This window comes from Lygodium microphyllum, chromosome 16 (genome assembly GCF_053477565.2).
Source record: "Lygodium microphyllum isolate KBCC chromosome 16, Lygodium_microphyllum_v1.1.10, whole genome shotgun sequence".
Classification (NCBI taxonomy): Eukaryota; Viridiplantae; Streptophyta; class Polypodiopsida; order Schizaeales; family Lygodiaceae; genus Lygodium; species Lygodium microphyllum.
In genome coordinates this window covers 6,772,550-6,794,991 of record NC_141150.1, presented here as the reverse complement: position 1 = coordinate 6,794,991, position 22,442 = coordinate 6,772,550, and the positions used below count along the sequence as shown (strand labels likewise).

Here is a 22,442-nt window from a genome sequence, read left to right as displayed (position 1 = left end):
CATTCAACATTACTGTTTGCATTTTGGCCTCTTTGCCATCCACCACGACCTCTTTGGCTCCCCCTGCCTCTAGAGTTACCACGTCCTCCTCCATAGGACTGGTTTTCTTGAGTTTGCTGCATATTCTGATTTCTGCCACGGCCTCCAAATCGGCCTCCTCTACCTCTGCCTCTACCTCTTCCAGCATTTGAGTAGAAGACAGCTTCTTTTGAAGTTCCTCCTGAAGAAGATGCACCACCATTTCTCTGTTCCTCAGAAATTAGAAGAGCAATCAACTCCTCAAAATCAGGAAATCTTTCACGAACTGAAATGGATGTCCGAAACTGTGCATAATCCTTTCCTAGACCATTCAAGGTCACGGAAACTAAATCATCATCTTCCACTGGCGACCCAATGGAAGCAAGTGCATCTGCAATCTTCTTCACCTTCATGTGGTAGTCGTTGATGCTCATACTTTCTCTTTGCACATTATGCAACTCTTGCTTGAGCTGCATTTTCCTGGCTTGCGTATTTGTGCTATACATTTTTTACAAAGTATCCCATGCCTCCTTTGGCGTACTTGCATCCTGAATATGCACAATCATAGAGTCTGAAATACTGATAGACAGCCAATACATAACTTTCCTGGCTCTCTCATGCCATGTTTTAAATGCCTGCATTTGTTGTTGATTGGGAACATCAGGAAGAACTGGTTCTTCTTCATTTCCTGCAACAAATTCCCAATATCCTTTTCCCATAAGGAAATTCGTCATTCTAAACTTCCATACCTGGAAGTTGTTCTTCTCAAGCTTTTCAGTGACAATCTGTGAAAGAGAATCAGACGCCATTACAGAATACTGCAAGAAATTCTGTCACTGCAAAAAACACAGCTTCACCCTCACAAGGGAAAATCTGCAAAACTGGCGAAAGTGGTATTTGACCACACAGTCACTTCCTAGTGACGATTTTGCATAAACAGGAACCAAGGATGATTCTGAAACTCCCAATGTCTCTGCGCACAAGCATACGATGCAATTTCTACGGTAAATTTTCACCGACCTGTAGAACAGTGGTCGCACAGCATAAAACTGAGCCTTTTCTTGAGTGCGTGCAGAAAACTTCCGTCTGCAAAACAGGCCCCGAAATGGCCTCAAATCAAAAAAACAAGGTCGCCATGGGCTAAAGCCCTCTCCCGCAGCATATACTGCCCTCTTGCTTCACCGCGAAGGGCGTCTCAACCTGAGACAATGCACTCCTGCAATTTCCGACTGTGCTACATGCAGAGATCTGCTCCCAAAACAGGAAATGAAAGCAACACTGCTCCTCTTACCAGACCACCGCGAGCTTGGCTTGCTTTCTTGAGCTCCTTACCACGAACAAGGCTCTGATACCATGTCAAGATTGTGGGAGAGAAGGAAGGAGTCTCGCTTGAAGCTTTCTTGCTTGCACAATGGGGGAAGACACACAAGGGTGGAGGCTGAAAACAGTTTTCCTCTTCTTAGTTGTGTAAGCCAAAAAGAACTCAAGTACAAAGAAATAGAAGAACCCTAGATATGGGTCTCAAACCAAACTCAACTAACTAAGGTGGCATACTAACTGAGCCACGAACTAGAGTAGATAAGGATAGCTATCATGTAGCTATTATTCAGGGACGGTGTACCAACCGCATCTGCAACTGACAAGTCGGTGACATAAATACACAACGGTCACCCTGGCGTATCACGAGTGGAGCTCGATATCTCAACAATTGCATTGACCATTGAGCTTGGCGGTGATGAGGATGGGTAGTTATGGTCCATCCGGAGGATGTGCAATTTTGGAGGAGTAAAGAGGATGGTACGGCCTTGTGGATTCAAATTGCAGTAAAGAGAATCAAACTCTTCAAGAGAAGAGATGCTATAGTCTATGCAGTTGAGGAGTTGGATGATGAGATTTATAACGGTCTTGAACCATGAGGCGATGAAGATGAAGATGTGGACATTGAAATGATGAGATTGCATTGACCATTGAGCTGGGCGGTGATGAGGATGGATAGTTGTGGTCCATTTGGAGGATGTGCAATTTTGGAGAAGATGGATGTCATGACGATGCACCTCTACCATTGTAAACTTGAGGCAAAGTCTTCTGCCAACATTTTGAACTCTTAAGTCAGTGTCACTATCAGTCTTTTTTTTGTGTTTCTTTTTTATTTTCATAACTACAAGCACATGTAGTTAGGCTAGGCACAAATTCCTCAATGCATTCATAATGTTTTGTGGAGCATTGCTTGATTAATTGCAAAGTATGGTCTCAAATTTGCAAATTGTATAAATGACTGGGCACAAAAATCTTTTCTAAAGCATAATCTTGATAGGGCACAATTCATAAAGAAGACTCGAGGACTTGATGAAATTCAAATGGTGACATTGCAGATGGAATGTCTCTTTACAAGCAAAATTCGATCAACATTTAGCAAACTATGAAAGCTTAAAGTTATCCATTCATATTGAGGACATTCAAGTGGAGATTCGCTACATTCAATACTCTCAATCTTTGTGAAAATGGTGGAGACTTGCTATGTTGTGAACACTGTTATATATTTTATTTACAGATACAAGAAATTTTGAAAGGAAACTGGTATTTCCCTAAGTGACAATATGAGCATTAGTAACATGAGAACTACTTGTCGAATTGAAAAAGATATATTCAATTTTTTTACCAAAATCTATTGGGTTTGGACAAAGGCCTCTTTTGGTGATAATTGCAAACCAGCCCACATGCTTTCATGAAATTCTTTCATTACCTATTGTTGCAATCTTTTGTTACCTAAAACTCGAACAGACATTTCTTTCTTCTTCTTTGCGTATATTGGCTGATCTTCAGTCAATCTTCTTAATAATATTATTCAAGGAAATAAACTAAAACTTAAGCAATGCAATGAGCATGCTAGCTTCTAGTTGACCATCTTGTTGTTTTCAGCTTTGGATCAGTATATGCAATAAGTGAAAATGTATTTTCAGCAGCCATGGAATGAAATTCAACAAGTATAGATTCTTCAGCTTCATCTTCTTCCATCAGCTCTTCTTCATTGTCATATCTTGCACGTGATAGCATGTCAACAACTAGATTCACCTTTCCTGCAATATGCTTTAATTGGGGGTTGAGAGATTTAATATATGCAATCCATCTTAGCATAGCAATGTTGGGTGTAGAACAATTGGTAATCATGCCCAAGAGTGGAAGACAATCATTTTGTACCACTACGGAGGCACTTCTAAAGTATTCACGATCACACTTTAATACTGTTACAACTCCCCAAAACTCCCTTTTTACTTGTGCATACCTTCTTTGACGTTCATTGAGAACTTTTGCTCCAAAACGAATTGCATACATGTTACCTTCAAGATCCTCTTGGCCAACAGTCCATCCTATCTCAATGGGACTTGTATCCACAGTAAGGATGATGGGCTGACCATTTGAATAATCAGCCCTTTTGAGAGTGGGGGCTGAAATTAATAGCTTCTTTAATTTACGCATAGTGAGAGTATGCTCATTACCCCAAGAGAATCTTTGGCATTTTCTTAATAATTGATAAAGATTTTCGACTGCATGAGCAAAATGTGGTATCCATATGAGATAGAATACGCATGCGCCAAGAAATCTTCTCACCTCTGAAACATTTGTGCATTTTTCTTGCATTCTACTAATGATATCTATCTTGATTGAAGAAGGTTTGCATCCATAGGGGCCACATAGATGACCGACCACAGGCAGTTCTTCTACTCCAAAAATCGACTTAGCTCTAGAAAGGGTAAGATGTACCTCTTCTAGCCTTGTCAAAATCCTATCACAATCATGAATATGGTTAACTACAAATATCCTAAAACCATCTTCGTCAAGCTCCTCATTCTTTTCATTGACTTTATATCCCTTGATAGGTACATCATCAAAAAATGAAAGAGTAAGTTGTGGAATAAAGTCCCTTAAGACTTTGTGCATGGCATTCATCATATGGGCTACGGAGTTTGTTGCACCTTGTAGTAGAGTGCACATGCGGGCCAATCCAAGAGGTGTCTTCATTGTGATAATGTCCAAGAGGTGTCTTCATTGTGTCTCGGTTCACCAATGTCACAGCGCGTAGAGTTGAAGGTCACCACAGGAGTTTGGCAAGAGAAGAATGTATGGGGGTTCAAGAGCTTAGACTCCAGAGATGGTAGAGACAAGAGAAGGGTTGAAGGTTTCAAGCCAAGTTCTTAAAGATAAGTGACAGCAGGGTGAAGGTAGATTCAAGGAGAGGAGTAGACAGAAGAGAAGGGGTTCGAAGAGATTAAAGATGTAGAAGAATACTTCAAAAAAAAGAATTAGAAAATACAAAAGAATACCAACAAAGATGAAGCCTGTCAGTTTCTTTCAACATTATGAGAAAATATAACTCTAATAAACAAAAACGTGTACAAAATAATACCTTCCTCTATGCTGCTCAAATTGCCAATTTGATCCCTCCAATGGCTCCGAAAGGGGGGTTAAATACCAGGACACCTAACCAGGATCCTACGAGATCACTCTTTCTTTATCACCCACTTTCGGAGTGTTGTTCACTGCTTGAAAACAGTGATCGCGTGTCACACGATTTCATTAATCTCTCCTTTTACATAAAATCCTCTCAAATTAGGTGAAAGCTACATGCTTTCTTTTATATATCATCCTAATCTAGAAGTTGTCTATAGTTTTGTAGATTTTTTTACAAGAGATAATATGTAGAATATTAAAAATTGATTAAAATCTAATATTTTTGAACCATGAACACTAACACTAATGTCTAAAATGGCAATGGCTCTCTAAATCTAAAAGGAAGCCACACTCTAGATTTTTTTACACGATGTGTGCGTAGCGGCACGACAACGACCCCATTCACTGAGTTTTCGATTGTTGACAGTGCTCCCTCCTGGGACATGACTCCTTCAACAAGTGTTGCTCATTTGTGACCTTCCCATGGTCAAATTCTCACTGGTGATAGTTCATATATTCTTATTCACTAACGGTACAACATGCATCTTATTCCAAATGGATGTGGTGGTGGCCATGCATCTAAGGTACTTTATGTGCGGGCTTTGGGATATAATCTTCTCTCAATGCACAAGATTCATGCCCTTGGTCTTTTGGTCGAATTCGATGTGGATTCTTTTCAGATTCTTGATCGAGGAACAAGACAGATTATTTCTTCAAGTTATAAGGAGAATGGAATCTACAAGTTGCGGTCTTCTTCTCACTTGACTTCTCTTCTTCTTACCTCTCAAACTCATTCCGAGCTTTGGCATGCTCAGCTCGGACATCTCAATTATGATTACCTTCAAAAGATATCTAAGGTCCAATTTATTTGGGGTTTGCTAGATATTGTGGTGAGCCAGTAGCCTTATGTATCCTGCATCCGTGGGAAGCAGACTTGTGATGTTGTTCCCAGTATGTCTTCTAGGCGGTCTCTAGCACTCTTGGAGCTTGTTTCTACTGATCTTTGTAACCGATGAGGATGGAATCCCTTAGAGGGGAGCTTGCATTCCATGCTAATTTTGGATGATTAGAGCTGGATGGCATGGGCCTATTTCTTGAAGCTGAAGTCCAAGGCTTTCTCCAACTTTAAGGATTGGTTGCTCTTTGAAGAGAACCAATCGGAAGAGAAGTTGAAAAACTTACAATCGGATAAGGATAGAGAGTCTGTTTCTAATGAATTTTCTCATTTTTTTGCACATCGTGTATTCACCAAGAGTTTGCTAATACAAACACCCCTCAGGAGAATGGCATCTTGGAGCGGAAGAATCGTAGTGTGATTCAGATGGCCCATACCATGCTGGAGCATCGTCAAACACCTCACTGTCTATGGGCTGACGTTGTGGCTACTGCTGCTCACACCCTTAATCCTTCCTCTACTTCCGTTGTTGTTGGTATTATTCCTTAGGAGACATGCTTTGGGTTAAAGCCAGCTGTTTCTTATTTCCAAGTCTTTGGGTATAATGCCTATGTTCACATCCCCAAGACACATCGTAACAAATTTGAAGAGACTTTCAAAAGACAGGTGTTTGTGGGCTATAGCTTGCAATATCAAGGCTAACACTTGTATGATCTTGTTAACAAGATGTCTACATGAGCCGTGACATTCGATTTGTGGAGGTTCCAACCCCACAGGGGGGTGAGGACCACCTTGTTCTTGGAGATCTTGATGATATCTGAGCCCCAACAACTATTCCTCTAGAGCCTCTAACTCTTGAGGGCTCTTTTTCGGATGAGAAGCTTAGTTTCCAGCCACCGAATTCACCGATTGCTCCTCCATCATTAGTGGAACTTCCAGAAACTTCACGAGTACCGAGGCGAGATCTAGTCTCCTTATTGGGCCCGTGACACACTCTGAGATTCAAGGGATCAAGGGGGTCCTTGAGGAGTGGCAACCCCAAGGAGGACCATGGCAATCAAGAAGGAACCAAACACATTCTATAAAGCCTATTTCCTCTAACTACTATTTGATGTCTCGTATTATGCAGGATAGAGAGCCTACCTCCGTGAAGGAGGCTTTATAGTCTGACCATTGGAAGAAAGCGATGGATGCTGAGTTGGTCGCTATTCAATGGAATGGCACTTAGTACCTTGTGCCTCTTCCCTCTCGTAAGAAGGTGATTGGTGTCAAATGGGTCTTCGAGACCAAGTACCATAATGATGGCTCTTTGGACAAGCACAAGGCCCACCTTGTTGCTAAAGGTTTTTCTCTACGCCCAAGCATTGATTTCCATGATACTTTTGTCCCCCCAGTGCTTGTATGGCAATGATCCATGTTATTCTTGCTTTCACTGGTCATAGGAGATGACCCATATTTTAGTTGGATGTGAAGTTGGCCTTCTTGAATAGTGATTTGAAGAAGGAGATCTATGTACAACAGCCTCCTAGTTTTGGTTCCTCAAATAGGCAAGTTTACAGGTTGAAGAAGGCCTTGTATGGCTTGAAGTAGTCTCCGCATTCTTGGAATGAGAAGATTGACTTGTTTCTTCAGGCAAAATTGGGATATCCACACCCTAGGGCTAATTCGTAGCTTTATGTGCAACTTTCAAAGGTGGTCGTGTGTTGTCTGTTTTGTGTGTTGATGACTTGATTGTTACAAGTGACCATGCATAGAAGGTCACAGAGACGAAGGCAGTCTTACATTAGAAGTTTGAGATGATGGATTTAGGACTTCTCCATTTCTTTTGGGGCCACGAGGTTTATCAAACTCAAAGGGGGATTTTCATCTCTTAATAGAGATATGTATAAGAGCTCTTGGTGACTTTTGAGATGGAAGATTGTCGATCCCTAGACTCTACTTCACTGACATTCCAAATCCCTCCGCCTTATACCTTGTCCAGGATCTAAGAAGGGGTGTTAGCTAGTCATCTTCTAGAGAGGCAGGTGCCACGTGGTGACAGGTAGTCAGCCAAGTGCCATGTGGCCTGCAGTCGAACTGCATCAGTCATCTGAATTAATTACAATCGACTTACATCTTTTTGGCCATTATTTTCAGCCTATTTATAAGTTTTGTCTTCAGTAGTCTCAGTAAGTTGTCCCACAAATTTCATGCTACAGACCATGGAGACTACCCTCTGGGGCTGAAGGAGACCAATATCTCCGAGGTGGAGCCATACACTGATATTCTCTCTGCACCCATGTATAATTCTACATTCTTATACAACATTCTTCACTGCAGATTTTATGTGTTTCATTGTCTCTTTCTCTCTCTGTCTCTCTTCTCTCTTTGTTCACTCTTTGTCTTGCTCATTTGCTTCCGCATTGCTTCACTCTTAACACCATGGATGGCAACTTCAAGTTATTAACAACCGATCCCGTTCCAAATGCTACTTGCTACATGTGACTTGTTGGCTCTTTGATTTGGTTGATTCACACTTAACTCCACATATCTTTTGTGGTGGCTTTGCTATCTTCTTTCATGAAGATTCCTACTCAAGCTCACTGGATGGGATTATGTATAGTAAGGACTCCATTTTGTGGGATTATGTATAGTAAGGAAGCCACTCTTTTTGGATGGAGTAACTCTGATTAAGCAAGAGATGAGGATTCGAGATGGTCCACTATAGCGTTTGCTTTTTTTCCCTTAGTTCACAAGCTATCTTATGAAGCAATAAGAAGCAACCTACCATGGTGCTTTCTTCTATAGAGACACAATACTACACCGTTTGCTCAACTACTATGGAGGCAATGTGACTCCATCATATGTTGGCAAAGATTAGCTTTCCCCAAACTAGACCCAATTAGCTATGCATGGACAACCAGAGTGCCCTAGCTCTAGGTAAGAACCCCATGTGTCATGTCCACATGAAACACATTGGGACTCATTCTTGAGTAAGTTACTCATAAATATGTGTGCATCACGTGAGTTAAAAAGAGGGTATTTTTAAAATACCATTTTTAAACCATTTTTACATATAGAAGGACGTAACATAAAGGTCTTATTTACAAATTGAATAGAAAAGGGTTATGTTTTATTTACGAAAAATTCACAAATAAGGATATTTATAAATAGGCCTTGGACGCACGTGATGTAGAGAATATACATATAGTAACTTCCTCGAGGATTCAGTACGATTATGTTTTCAAGTCGATCTTGGATTCTGAGTTATCAATGGTTTCTTGTACTCAACATTCATCTACAATCAGTGAAAATTTCTTTCTGCTATACTCTATTCTCTCTCTTCCTTTTATCTTTGTGTTCGTGTCCTTCTATTGCTTACTTTCGTAGAACCATCTTATAATTGGGGGAATCTTGTGAATCGAGAGCTTGATTCAGACCATGAACACCATCAAAAGACCAATAAGACTATGAGGATGATTGTGAAGACCACCAATATTGTGAGACCCAACAGAGACCATTGTGATCAAGAAGGTTGTGAGGATCAACATGATCGTGACACAAATTGAGATGTATATCATGAATGATCTTCCTTTAGATCCCTATATTTTCATTTTTCCCTTCACCCTTTCTCTTTACATATATCTATATCTTGTCTCATCCCCATGGCACAACACTAATTCAAGTGCCCATCCTTCCCAACCTCACATATAATTACCAAAAGATGGATGGAACAAATTACAACACATGGTTTTGCAAATAGGAGGCTATCCTTGACACATTTGATGTGTTAGATTCTCTCACTATTCTCATCCCCAACTTTTTATGGATCCTTGTTCAAATGCTTTTTTAGATTTCACAACTCTATAGGACACACTTAACCCTCAAGTCCATTGTTTTCTATTCCTCGGTTATAGTGATCCAATCCTTATTTAATTTATTGCATCCTTACCATTGGCAAGGTCTAGACCCTAACACCTTTGTTATAATGAGTAAAGAGATTTTCTCATTTGACAATTCTTGAGATGAGGCTTCAACTACTTTCTATTGCACATTCTTCCATCATGAGCAACTGCATCAACAAGATGGAGAAGATTTGGGATGAACTAGCATCCTTTGGAAAGACCATTACTTAGGATATGATTATGACTCTCTTGTGACATCATCTCTTACCAAGGAATGGTGTTGCCTACAAGACTTCTTCACCATCACATGGGAGTAGGTAATGCCAATGATCCTAGAGCAAGATAGGAGAGACAACAAGGTAGCTTTTGGAGAACCCATTTCTACTAGCCTTGCTTTTATGGTTGGCACACTAGGTATGGGAAGAAGTAAAAGAAAGGAATAAAATAAAATGAGTAGATTAATAAATACAAATACATAGATAAGAAGTTCAAGAGTCATCCCAAGTGTCCCCCTATGGGAGGGCAAATCATTTGGAAGACAAATATTGGAAGAGAAATTTTAACCTTTGATTTGGGGTGAAGGAAGAAGGAAAGGGGTCTAAAATTGAACGGCTAGAATGATAGTCTCTCTTCATACATTTGTATGAGGTAAAGAACACTACATGGACTTCATCATTACAAAAGACTTGGCTTGTGGATAACATGATTGGATCTAATATCTCCATGCAAGAGGAGGTTTATCACCGTGAGGTTACAATTCTTCAACATTTAATTAAGGTGTGGATACTATCCTCTCTTGCCAAACTGTCACAATCAATGTACAATTGTACTAAAGTTCTTTATGTATCGAGCTTAGGCTTCAATCTTCGATTCATCTATGGAGTCAATTGGCTTGCACTCAAATTATCATCACACTCAAGAAGATTAGGGTGGAGCATGCTTCATGAGAATAGTTTCTTTGGATTCCTCATCAAGAGGATAGTTTCTTTGCACTTCCATTCTCCTCTATAAGCTAGACATCAAGGTTTGGTAAAGGGGTTACCAAAACTTTTTACACGAGTTCTGTCTCTTTTCCCCAATGGTGTTACATGAAAGAAGCATGAAACACCTATGTCCAAGTAGAATTCTCAACAAAATTCTACTTTTAGGGACTTCACAAGATAGATTTGTGCAGTCCCATATATACTCATTGGTGAAGGTGAGATACCTTATGCTAATAGTGGATGAATTTTGAAATTTTCACTAGTTAGTACATCTCATGGAACAAGTTTGTCCATGCAGACACGCTATTGTATTTTGCCAAATTGTGGTAGACTAGTCACATTATTTATGTGAACTTTTTATAATTTTACTCATTGACATTTTTTTCCTATTTTGGGTTGCGCAACCTATACTAATGGGGCACATTATTGCTGGTCGCTCTATTTGTTGGCTAAGATTAGTCTAATCTATCCTGCTTACTCTTGTCTCTTTGAGAAGCAGTCATCTTGTTTTCTGTGATCAACTTTAGATATGCACTACTAAGCTTTAGAGAGGGTTGTTATGTAACCTCTTATCATGTTCCATAGACCACTCTGTTTATTGTTGATTCATTCTATATATACTCTTTGTATTCCCAAAATTAGTGTTTGTGTTGTGGTTATGAGGTCTTCACATGTATGTACGCCTCAATATCCACTACTTTATTTCGTCTTCTATGTATCTAGCTCCTCATGGCTCCTCCAACTTCTACTATTGAAAATGATTTAGTATTTTGCTTGTTGTAAGATGAAATATCTCCACAAGAATTTAAGAACATTAGCGACATTGCATATAGAGAAGAAGCAAGCACAGTAGGGTACCAATCATGTGGCCTCCCTCTACAATGATTGCATGGTCTTTCCTTCGAGGATGCTAAACTCTCTAATGCTAGAGAGAAAGTGTAAGAGGCATTAGGGGGAATTTGAGGTCACAAAATGGCCTTGTAAGAGTGTTTGACCAAATATTCCCTCAAAAAAAAAGGGTATAGTAAAAGTTGTTCAAAGAGAAGAGAGAGAGAAAGGGAAAAACTCTATATCCATGAGCCTTCAGGCTCCCAAGATCATTTCTTCATATTCCACACACTAAACTGAAAATCACACACTCAACAAGATAAAGTGACCTAGTGTGAATGTAGACTAGACTGACTAACTTTGGACTGGTCGCTAACTGACTACTAACCCGACTTATTTAATGTAGTCACATGTAGACAGCTGTACACACTAGCTGTCATAGATGTCGGTCATAGATGAAGACACACTGATGGTGAGCTTGATTTCTAACACTCCCCCTCAAGCTCAAAAACAAAACTCAAATCATTTGCATCACTCCAAGTAGCTGTCTAAAGTGAATGAACTTATCTTTACCAAGTGATTTGGTAAAGATGTCTGCTACCTGGTCTTCAGTCTTCACATGCTCCAAGTCGATCTGATATGCTAAAACCATTTCCCTGATGAAATGATAGTGAACCTCAATGTGTTTTGATCTTGCATGATAAACATGATTGCTTGCTAACATAACACTGCTCAAATTGTCACAGTACAACTTGACTTTGCTGTCCAAGTGTACTCCCAAGTCATTCAGCAACTTCTGTAACCACTTAGCTTCACAAGCCGCTAAGGCCGCACCACGATACTCTGCTTCCGTACTAGACAGTGCAACTGTAGGTTGTTTCTTACTCTGCCAACTGATCATGCTACTTCCCAATCCAAATGCATAGCCGCTGGTTGACCTCCTGTCATACGTGCAACCAGCCCAGTCAGCATCAGTGTACCCCATCAAGTCAAGGGGTTTCCCATATGCATAAAACAGCCCATGATCTGTGGTACTCTTTACATATCTCGGAATTCTTATGACTGCATCCAAGTGTGGTTTGCGAGGCTTCTGCATGAATTGACTGATCAGCCCGACAGCATAACTCAAGTCGGGTCTAGTGATTGTGAGATAGATCAAGCTGCCTACCATCTATCTGTACACAGTAACATTCTCAATCTCTGTCCCAACATCAATCTGCAGCTTGACATTCTGCTCCAAAGGCGTATCCATAGGCTTGCAATCAGCCATACCATATTTCTGTAACATGTCATGAGCATACTGCTTCTGTATCAGCCATATGCCTTGAGGTGTAGAGACAACCTCAATCCCCAAAAAGTATTTCAGCTCTCCAAGGTCCTTGATCTTAAATTCAGCCTGTAAACACGTCTTTATTTCAGTAATCCCACTTTCATCATCTCTTGTAATGATTAAGTCATCAACATAGACAACTAGAAAAACATAGCCATTATCTGTCTTTTTCACAAACAAACTAAGATCGGCATCTCCCAATCGGAAACCATGTTGCTGTAAATAACTGCTGATGCGAGCATTCCATGCTCTGGGTGCATGTTTCAGCCCATATAATGCCTTTTTCAGCCGACATACATGTGCTGGAAATTCTGGATGTACATAGCCTTCAAGATATTCCATGTAAACCTCTTCTTGTAATTCTCCATTGAGAAATGCATTCTTTACATCCATCTGCCATAGTTTCCAACCTCTAGCTACTGCCAAGGCAATCACAGTTCTAACTTTAGCCATCTTTGCTACAGGGCTGAAAGTCTCCTCGTAATCAAGACCAACCTGCTGCGCATACCCTTTTGCAACCAACCTGGCCTTATATCTTTCCAATGATCCATCTGATTTACATTTTACCTTATACACCCACTTGCATCCAATAGGTGTTTTGCCCTCAGGTAACTGTACCAAATCCCATGTACCATTTTCAGCCAAGGCTAAATATTCCTCATCCATAGCAGCACGCCAATTCTCATCTGCAACTGCCTCATCAAACTTACTTGGTTCTCTAAAACTTGTTACTTTCATCATATAAGCATAATGACGGGCTGAATATCCAATGTAAGTATACCTGTCAACAGGTCGTCTGACCCTCTCTGATCTCCTGAGTTGTGGCTCACTGTGAGCTTGCCTCTCATGAGGCGGCACATAACAGATCTGCCTAGCACCTGGCATCATAACAGACGGAATCCCCAATTCACTGTCTAAGCTGTCACTGCTAGATGAATCATAACCTGCAGTGAGTGGACCTGTTACATCTTCAAAAACCTTTTCTTTTTCCTTATCTGTTCTCCCCCTCACTGACATATTCATGTCAGTGGATGCAGTAGTGCGACTCCATAATCATCCTGTCCAAGGACTCACTGTAAATGATACATCACCTGTCTGACCACTCATGGAAGTACTCTCTGCAGGAGCATTTTCAGCATGACTCATACTGGGTGAGCCATCAGTAGGCACTGCAGCAAGAGTCCCATACCAGGATGCTAACTCATCAAATACCATATCTCTGCCTTACGAGTCTCTCATGCGTAGAAGGTACATAATACTTATAAGCTTTCCATTCCTATGCATATCCAATAAACACACTTTTCACTGCCTTAGGATCCAATTTATTCCTCTTCTCATCCGGTATATGCACATATGCAATGCTGCCAAATACCTTCAAGTGTGAAATATCAGGTTTATGACCATACAACCGTTCATATGGAGTGACATCATGAATCCCTGCTATAGGGGTTCGATTCAGCACATATATAGCAATCACCACTGCTTCAACCCAATAACCATTTGGCAGACATTTTTCATTCAGCATAGCTCTAGCTGACTCCATCAACACCCTGTTTTTCCTCTCTACAACACCGTTTTGCTGCGGTGTATAACTGCATGTCAGCTGTCTTCTAATCCCATGTTTGGCAAGATATCTGTCAAAGTAGTTTGAGACATATTCACCTCCTCCATCTGATCTCAAGCATGATATGTAATAGCCCAATTCATTTTCAGCATGTTTCTTGAAGTCTTTGAATGCATCAAACACATCATCTTTATGCTTCAAGATATAAAGCCAAGTGTACCTGCTGAAATCATCAATAAATGAGACATAATACCGTGCACCGCCAAAAGAAGCATTATGTGAAGGACCCCAAACGTCAGAGTGCACCAACTGTAAAGACCTAGTGCTGTTTTTTACATATCTCATGAAAGGAAACCGTGCTTGCTTCCCAAACTGGCATACAAGGCATACATGACCAAAGTCATTATACTTGAATTTGGGTAATCCAAGTAATACTTCTTTCTGCTGCATAGATTTCAGCTTTTGTACATTGACATGTCCAATCCGCTTGTGCCAAATCTCTACATCCTGAATGGCACTCTCATCATGTGCAAACATGGCTGCCTTTAGTCCTGGAATGGTCGCATCCAATGTAAACATCCTGCCATCCCGTCTGCCCTTGGCAATTAACTTGCAGCCATTTCCATACTCCTCAATGAAACACCCATCTTTGTTGAACCTCACTTGCAAATTCTGTTCTGCCATTTGACCCACAGACAAAAAATTCTTTGTTATGGTCGGGACATGTAATACATCATGCAGTCCTTTCTTCTTGCCATCAGGCATCATAAGAGGAACAATCCCTTTATGCTTAATGTCATGTTGGGTGTCATCCGCAGTACATACATGACCATGTGTACCTGCAACCATCTCATCAAACCACTCTCCATGCGGGGTCATGTGGTTTGATGCTCCAGAGTCAATGTACCATTTGTCATCTCTATCATGTCTCGATGCATTTTTAGATACATGCTGCATGGCAAAGAGTCTATCAACTGGCTCATCATGAGTACCACTGGAAGATGCATAGTGCCCATGCTGTGTGCCCTTTGCCTTCATATCTCCCTACTTCTTGTAACAATCCTTTGCAATATGCCCATACCGACCACAATAATGGCAGCCCTTGTCCCTGTTGGACTGATTAGTCGACTGCCATGAACCAGATCCACCACCTCTACCTCGGGGTGATCTCCCCCTACCTCTAAGCCCACCAGATCCATGCTGGCCTTGTGTATTTGCACCATGCCAATTACCTGCTGCTGGCCATAAGTATTACGAGTGTCACCATGACCTCGAAATGAACCACGATCTCTAGATCCTCTACCACGTTGGCTAGAGTATAACACAGTGTCTCTACTCTGAGATGCACTAGAACCTATATTCAAACCAAGTTTGACTTCCTCATGCAGCAACAAAGCAACTAGCTCTTCCCAGCTAGGGGGCTCTTCTCTGACAGAAATGGAAGTATCAAAAGCTTTGTACTCTTTGCCTAAGCCATTCAAGGCAACAGCAATCATATCATCTTCTGATACACTTGAGCCAATAGTAGCAAGTTGATGAGCTATAGTCTTAATCTCCGTGGTATACATCTGGATGCTCTTGCCATTCCTAGACATGTTATTGAACTACTGTTTCAGCTGGATCTTTCTTGCATGTGTCATAGTTCCATAATTTTTCATCAGTATGACCCAAGCATCCTTCGGAGTCTCACATCTAGTTATTTGAATTACCATAGCATCAGATATACATAAGGAAAACCAATGCAGCACCTTGCATGCTCTTTCATTCCATAGCTTGTAGGCTCTTTTCTGTTCATTTGTTGGATTGTGTGCAGGCAACTCAGGAGCAACTTCATCTCCTGTACATAAATCCCAATAACCTCTGCCAACCAGAAAGTTTTTCATTCTGAATTTCCATAATGCAAAGTTCTTATTATCCAACTTCTCTCCAACTATCTGAGTGATATTGTCAGTCCCATGTGCATTAGCCATGATGCAATAGACTACCTATCAAGTGCCTGACTCCCTGCAATCCAATAAGTATGACTGACTAAGTTCAGTCCGTAACAGTTTATGACAGTTTTCTGCACTAAATTGCAGAAAAAAACTAGGGTATTTCAGCCCACTAACACCCCAAAACAACCCATAAACAAGTGGTCTCAACTGTAGATATAACTGTCAATACATAAGCTATGTGTTTGCTTCAGCTTAAGCTTATGTAACCTCACTGCCAGGGTACATACATGCAGTCTACAAAATGTGAACTGTGAGTAACCAGCAGCAATTTCAAATTCAAAACTGAGTGGTAATCATGTCATACATGTTCTAAAATCTCCGAGGTAGCTGCTAGTACATTTGGCAGTCAAGACATGAGCATAAAGGCACAGAACAGTGCATAACCAGCACATACAAGTGTCAACAAATTCAGTTGCAGGTTGCAGTCAACCAGAATTGAGCATAACAAGCTCCAAACCACTTCAAAGTGTCTTCAATCCAAATCATACATTTGCTCCAATATGACAAGGTCAATGCGTGACTATGTAGTGACAATAGATTGTCTGTCTCTAATGAGCAAAGTCATACATTACTTCTGCAATTTGTACTCAGCCAACAAGACAAGATTGTATTTGCTTCAGCTCCAAAAATTTCAGCATTCAGTAGCACTTAATGCTTTTCTCAACCCATAAACATTCTGACATACATATGTCAGTACATACATCTCATAGATGTCACCAAATATCACACTATGCTTCAGTAAGGAACTAATGCTTGCTGTCCATATTAAATGACAGTTTTCAGCCTGTCTAAATCCTCCAGATCTGAGTATTTCAATTACAAAAATCAGCTTGCAATGGATCACAACAAGTACATATGATCTCCAGCATATATTTATGCTCCAAGAGTGCTTCTGGGCTTGTCAGAGAGCTTCCAAAGCTCTTCAATGTGTTGCATATACCATGTATACTGTGTATATAGCAGTGCTGCCCTTTTTTCCAGATCTGCCCACTCTGATTTCAGCTCATGTCAAAGCTTAAGGTCAAGCATTTACCTCTTGCCATCTTAAAACACTTCATACCTGTCATAATCAAGCACTTGATGACCAAATGCACCAGCATTTGATGAGATGCAGCCCAACAACTGAGAGCAGGAAACAGGCGCAGTTCACGCAGATCTGTCCTCTACTCCAGCAGCTCTGTTTGCTAAGTTTGATGCTCATGAAGCACACACTAGTGCTCAATACAGCCTCCACAAGGCTCTGAACAAGCCACAACCTGCAGCTTGACCCATAGAGTAGGTAATCACTCAGTGCATACCTTCAGCTTTCAATGGCATTCAGCCTATTTGAGAAAATGACACAAATCTTCAATTGTAGATCATCTTCATTCCCTCTTGCTCCAGGAGGTCCACCAAGTAAGGCTCTGATACTATGTTCAAAGAGAAGAGAGAGAGAAAGGGAAAAACTCCATATCCATGAGCCTTCAGGCTCCCAAGCTCATTTCTTCATATTCCACACACTAAACTAAAAAGCACACACTCAACAAGACAAAGTGACCTAGTGTAAATGTAGACTAGACTGACTGGTCACTAACTGACTACTAACCCGACTTATTTAATGTAGTCACATGTAGACAGCTGTACACACTAGCTGTCATAGATGTCGGTCAGAGATGAAGACACACTGACGGTGAGCTTGATTTCTAACAAAAGTTTCACAAATGAACTCCAAACTTGTCGAAGAATACATTTTTAGGACCTTCAAGAATTTTCCTTTGATAGATGAATTTTTAGGTTTTGAAAGGGGGCAAGGGAGTTATATCAAAGATTCCTTTTTCACCTTCCTTGTCTCATTGCAATCTCAGACAAGTTTGGAGTTCATTTGTAGAAGTTTTACTTTGCCCCCATTTTAATATTTTGGTCAAATTCTCTTACAATGGGGCAAGTGAGACTCATCCGTACATTTATACAATTGTAAAAAACCCAATAAGGGGCTTTTCTTATGCACCACATAGTTTGCAGCTTGAAATACTAGAGGTGGGATTAACATCCAAATGCATGTAGGAGTTCCTTAGTAGAAAGAGGAAGATTGGCTCTTAGTTGGAGGTCACATGTGGGGGTACATGGTCATATATGGTATATAGAGGCATTGTTGATAGGCAAGGGCAACTATTATAACTACCTAGTTTTAGGGCTATACACCTCAAGTTCTCTCTGAGGCACCTTGGTCGGGCAAGAGAGCCTCATCCATACATTCATGCACATATAAAGGATCAAACAAGGGGCTTTCTTTATGCATCCACAAAGTTTGGCAACTTAGCTAGGATTGAATCTAAGTAAATGTATACCTAAATTAATATAGAGAGCAAGATTGGCTCTTAGTCAAAGGTCACATGCAAAGCAATAGACAAATCCTTTGCAGTTCATTGGTACAAGCTACATATTTCATCATGCAATCTGAACCATATACTCGATACCTTAAGCTTATTTAGTTCATGAGGAATTTCTCCAATATAGATATAAGTGTATTTTTATCATTTGTCTTCTTGAATACATTCATATCCCAAGATCCCCCATAGATCCCAAATTGCATAACAATACCCTATCGATGATGAAGAACCCTAAATAGAAGCAATGAATTAAGCGCTACTCCAAGTTCCCTAATTCATGTATAATACTCTTGTAGATCATCATTATTTTTATTGAAGGTTGAATATGACTATTTCATATCTATTTATAATCAGAAGAGTAAATAAAACAAGATCTTCACGTTCCTTAACCAAATAAATTTTAGCCCTCATACTCTCCAAGCCTCCCTTCATATGATTCATCTCTTTTCTCCACATTCCCATCAAAGTAGTTGACTCCAATACAAAATTATGCATCAACTTTATAGGTGATAATCACTGCACTGACATAGCAATACATTGACTTCTCAATTATTCCAATCTATAATCATCTCCATTTATGTTTTGTACTACAAGATGGCATTGATAGACACACCTGATCCTCCTTTAACACTAAAAATGGGCTTTGAAGAAGATGAGAACCTAATCTTGATGATCTTTCCATTCTCAAGAGCGATTTTTCCTTTTCCTAACACTACAAAATAGCTTTGACCAATCACGTTGGCAATCTATCTATGCAAGAATCTAACAACCAGGCTGTCCCAAACACGTCAACATCTCTTCTCAAAATGGTGATAAGATCCCAAAAGTTCATGGATTCAAGCTCATCATCTTGATGATAGCAACCCTCTCTCCACACTAGTACAAGCTTTTTCTCCCATGGCATAGATGTTGCACTAGTGATCCTCCCCTTCTGCACTCATGAATTACCATCAATCCAAAAAAATACATGTAGCTTCTTCCAATATCATTGTCTCATAATCAGCATTATTATACTATGTAGCAGTCCCCCATTGGCATGTCAATCATGTAGCTTGTCCTTTTCCCTCAAAACATGCTTTCTTTTCTCTTCCACTACACCTAGTTTGCCTCTTTTCCCCAAAAGAGATAGCATTGTACCCCCATAAATCAAGCTTCCTCGTTACTTTCTATCTTAACAAATAGAAAAGCATAAGCACAAGAGTGAATTCTAATGTTTAAAAAATAAATTATCCACAAGGATGTGTCATGCCATGCTAGTATATCTAATGCAAGGACCATTGTACTAACATAATTCTATCCTCAAGAACCTGAAGTCATGAGGTAGTATATCATAATTTCATGGAGACCATCACACTTAGTGTTTTCCATACTGATCACCAAGCCATATGATATCCACCCCCTCTAAACTTGCATATCCTCCAACATGTGCTAAATGACTCAAATCCATCTAGCTTAAAAGGCGAAATAGCAAGCACCCAAAGTATCATGCACACAAACCATCATCCACCCTCTAGATCAAAAACCAAGATACAATTCTTACATAAGTCATTAGCATCATTATATCCACCTCGATCTTAAATGTAAATGCCTATCTCCCTCATATGCATGTAGTAAATCCATTTTCCACCTCCAAGATCATATGATATCCTAAATTCATGTAGTTCAATCAATATATATTCATATGCATGACATCCTTAAATGCAATCATAAGGTAGCATTGAGTGTTTGTATCTTTCTCAAAAAAGTATACTCACATGTGGCCCTTATTTCCATCATCCATACCTACTTTTCCTACAACATAAATAGAAATGCAGAATAAATAACTTCATCCCCTCTAGCTCTAGAACCCACACTATGCATCCACAAAGAAGCAAACTCCATAGGGTTTGAAATAAGGAAAATGCCTTGAAAAACATCTTTATATTGCATGTTTAATAAGTGCATAGGATAAAGCTCATCATATGAGCTAGACATCCCCTCTTAAAGTTTTCTCAAATTTTAAAGAAATATCATCACATAGACCATAACTCCATAGGATTTTGAAATAAGAAAACTGCCTTGAAAAACATATTTATATTATATATTTAATAATTGCATAGGCTAAAGCTTGTCGTATGAGCTAGACATACCCTCTTAAATTTTTCTCAATTTTTAAAGAAATATCAGCACATAGACCATGCACATTTGTTGTACATCCTACTAAATTCTCATCATCCTTCCCATCTTCTAGCAAGCATTTCTAGTGACCTATGTAGCTTAAACGAGTGTAAGTGGTGGTGCCATCTCAACTTCTGCTACGCACTCCCATACCTCAAATTGGGTAGCAATTGTAACCAATTCACAGTCTCAATCAAAGTATCCATATCTTTTGTATCTTGATTCTTGAATCAATGTAGCATCTACATTCACTCTCAAAACATTACTAGCTTATATGTCCATCTTGTTAAACAAAGCATGCATATTTTACGTAACCTCAAACAATCTAGCTTCTACATTCTCTGCTAATTTATTGGCATAACTTCGTCTCCTAGCTAATAAAATCTTCATAAGCCCCTTACCAACAATTAAGCTTCCTACGACCATGCCAGTCCTTACTCTTTCCATGCTTACATGGTGTCATCTTGGGAAACCCTCAAGAAAAACATGCTTCAAATACTAAGTTACACTCCATGATTTTGTTTATAGCAATTATTCCCCTAGATATGTCTCTCTTCCATTTTGAGGAGTATTATTTCCATCATCCAGGATTTTACTAGAGTGATGAGCATGAGTGGCTTTGCATTCACCTATCGTACACTTAATGAAAATCCCCAGTGACTTACAAACTTCGTGTAAGTTATTAGCTTCATTAGATTCTAATATCAATATCATGAGATGTGAATACGGAACCCTTTGTTAATGTATAAGGTACAATCTAGACATACTCGTGAAAATGAGGAATATGGACCAAGGAGAGGATTCCCTATAACTTTGTGAGAACTTGAAGAGTTATGCTACCTCTCCCATGAAATGCTCTCTTTTCTACCCACATTGGAGTATCTCATGGACAAAGATAATCTCCTTTAGGGCATCATCTTATGGCATTTCTCATTATTAGTGGCAAAACTTTCGAAAGAGGATCATGCCATGAAACATGACCTTAAATGTAATATTATAACGCCCTAATCTCTTTTTTGGAGTTATGAGTGGTGGGACATCACATGTTATTCTTATATGGATATAAATGGATCCACTCAAGGCATTTGTTTAGAGTGGGATTTTCATTACGGAGCAACTTAGTGAAGTCCACTAGATAATTTATTTGTTTGTGAGTATTCTTGGTGGTGAAGTGGCCAATAGGGTCCCTTTTGACTCAGGTGGATTTCTCAATCCATCACAATGGTGGCTTCCCATACAAGTCTGCCCATTCATAAATGAGATAGTGGGAAGTAGTTCTTGACTAGGGCACCTAATACCCTCACTAGATATACCTTATGCTCACATCAACTGTTATCTATAATTTGGCACAACTTTAGTCTAATTTTGTTTACTTTTCTTTCATAAAATAATGGTGCTTAGGGAGGTGATTCATAAGTCAAGTCCCTACTATGTTCAATGGCTTGGAATATGGTTTTGCTATTTCGATGTTTTGTCATATGTTTGTAACATTGAATATGGATGAGCAGTATTCGACACTATGTAGTCATCTATAAGTGAAGATAATGTAGAATAATGATAACTAAGCACCATCAAAACTTGTTGTGAGAACTTCCCACCATTACTCGAATCCTTGAGCTCGATACCAAGCTTGACTCCTTTGGGTTCTTGTTCCAAGCATGAGCTCCTATGGATGCCACTTTGATACCGATTGATAGTCATATTCTAGGCCTGAACAACTGTTGCTTGGACTAGCGTAGACATTGTTGACCTACTAGTGCCTCTAGGAAGTTGTTTCATCATCATTCCCAGCCTTTGATAAGAGTAATTAACACTTCCACATATAACATGTCACAACAACATTTGTAAGGGGATCGAAGCACTAACGAACGAACCTTGTTACTCCACGATACATAGACGCCCCACGGGAGAACCCACTGCTCCTTCTGCACATGAAAGCCCGGCACAAATGATGCTCCACGGTAACTATAT

General features: G+C 39.8%; 1 protein-coding gene across 1 annotated transcript in view; it reads right to left on the bottom strand.

The window, feature by feature from the left end:
- LOC148022496 (uncharacterized) overlaps nucleotides 1-22,442 on the bottom strand; it is a 58,033-nt gene that overhangs the window by 33,160 nt on the left and 2,431 nt on the right. The window contains exon 5 of the mRNA XM_087695466.1: nucleotides 22,346-22,396. Coding sequence (XP_087551592.1) covers nucleotides 22,346-22,396 — 51 coding nt within the window. The remainder of the gene's footprint in view (nucleotides 1-22,345; nucleotides 22,397-22,442) is intronic.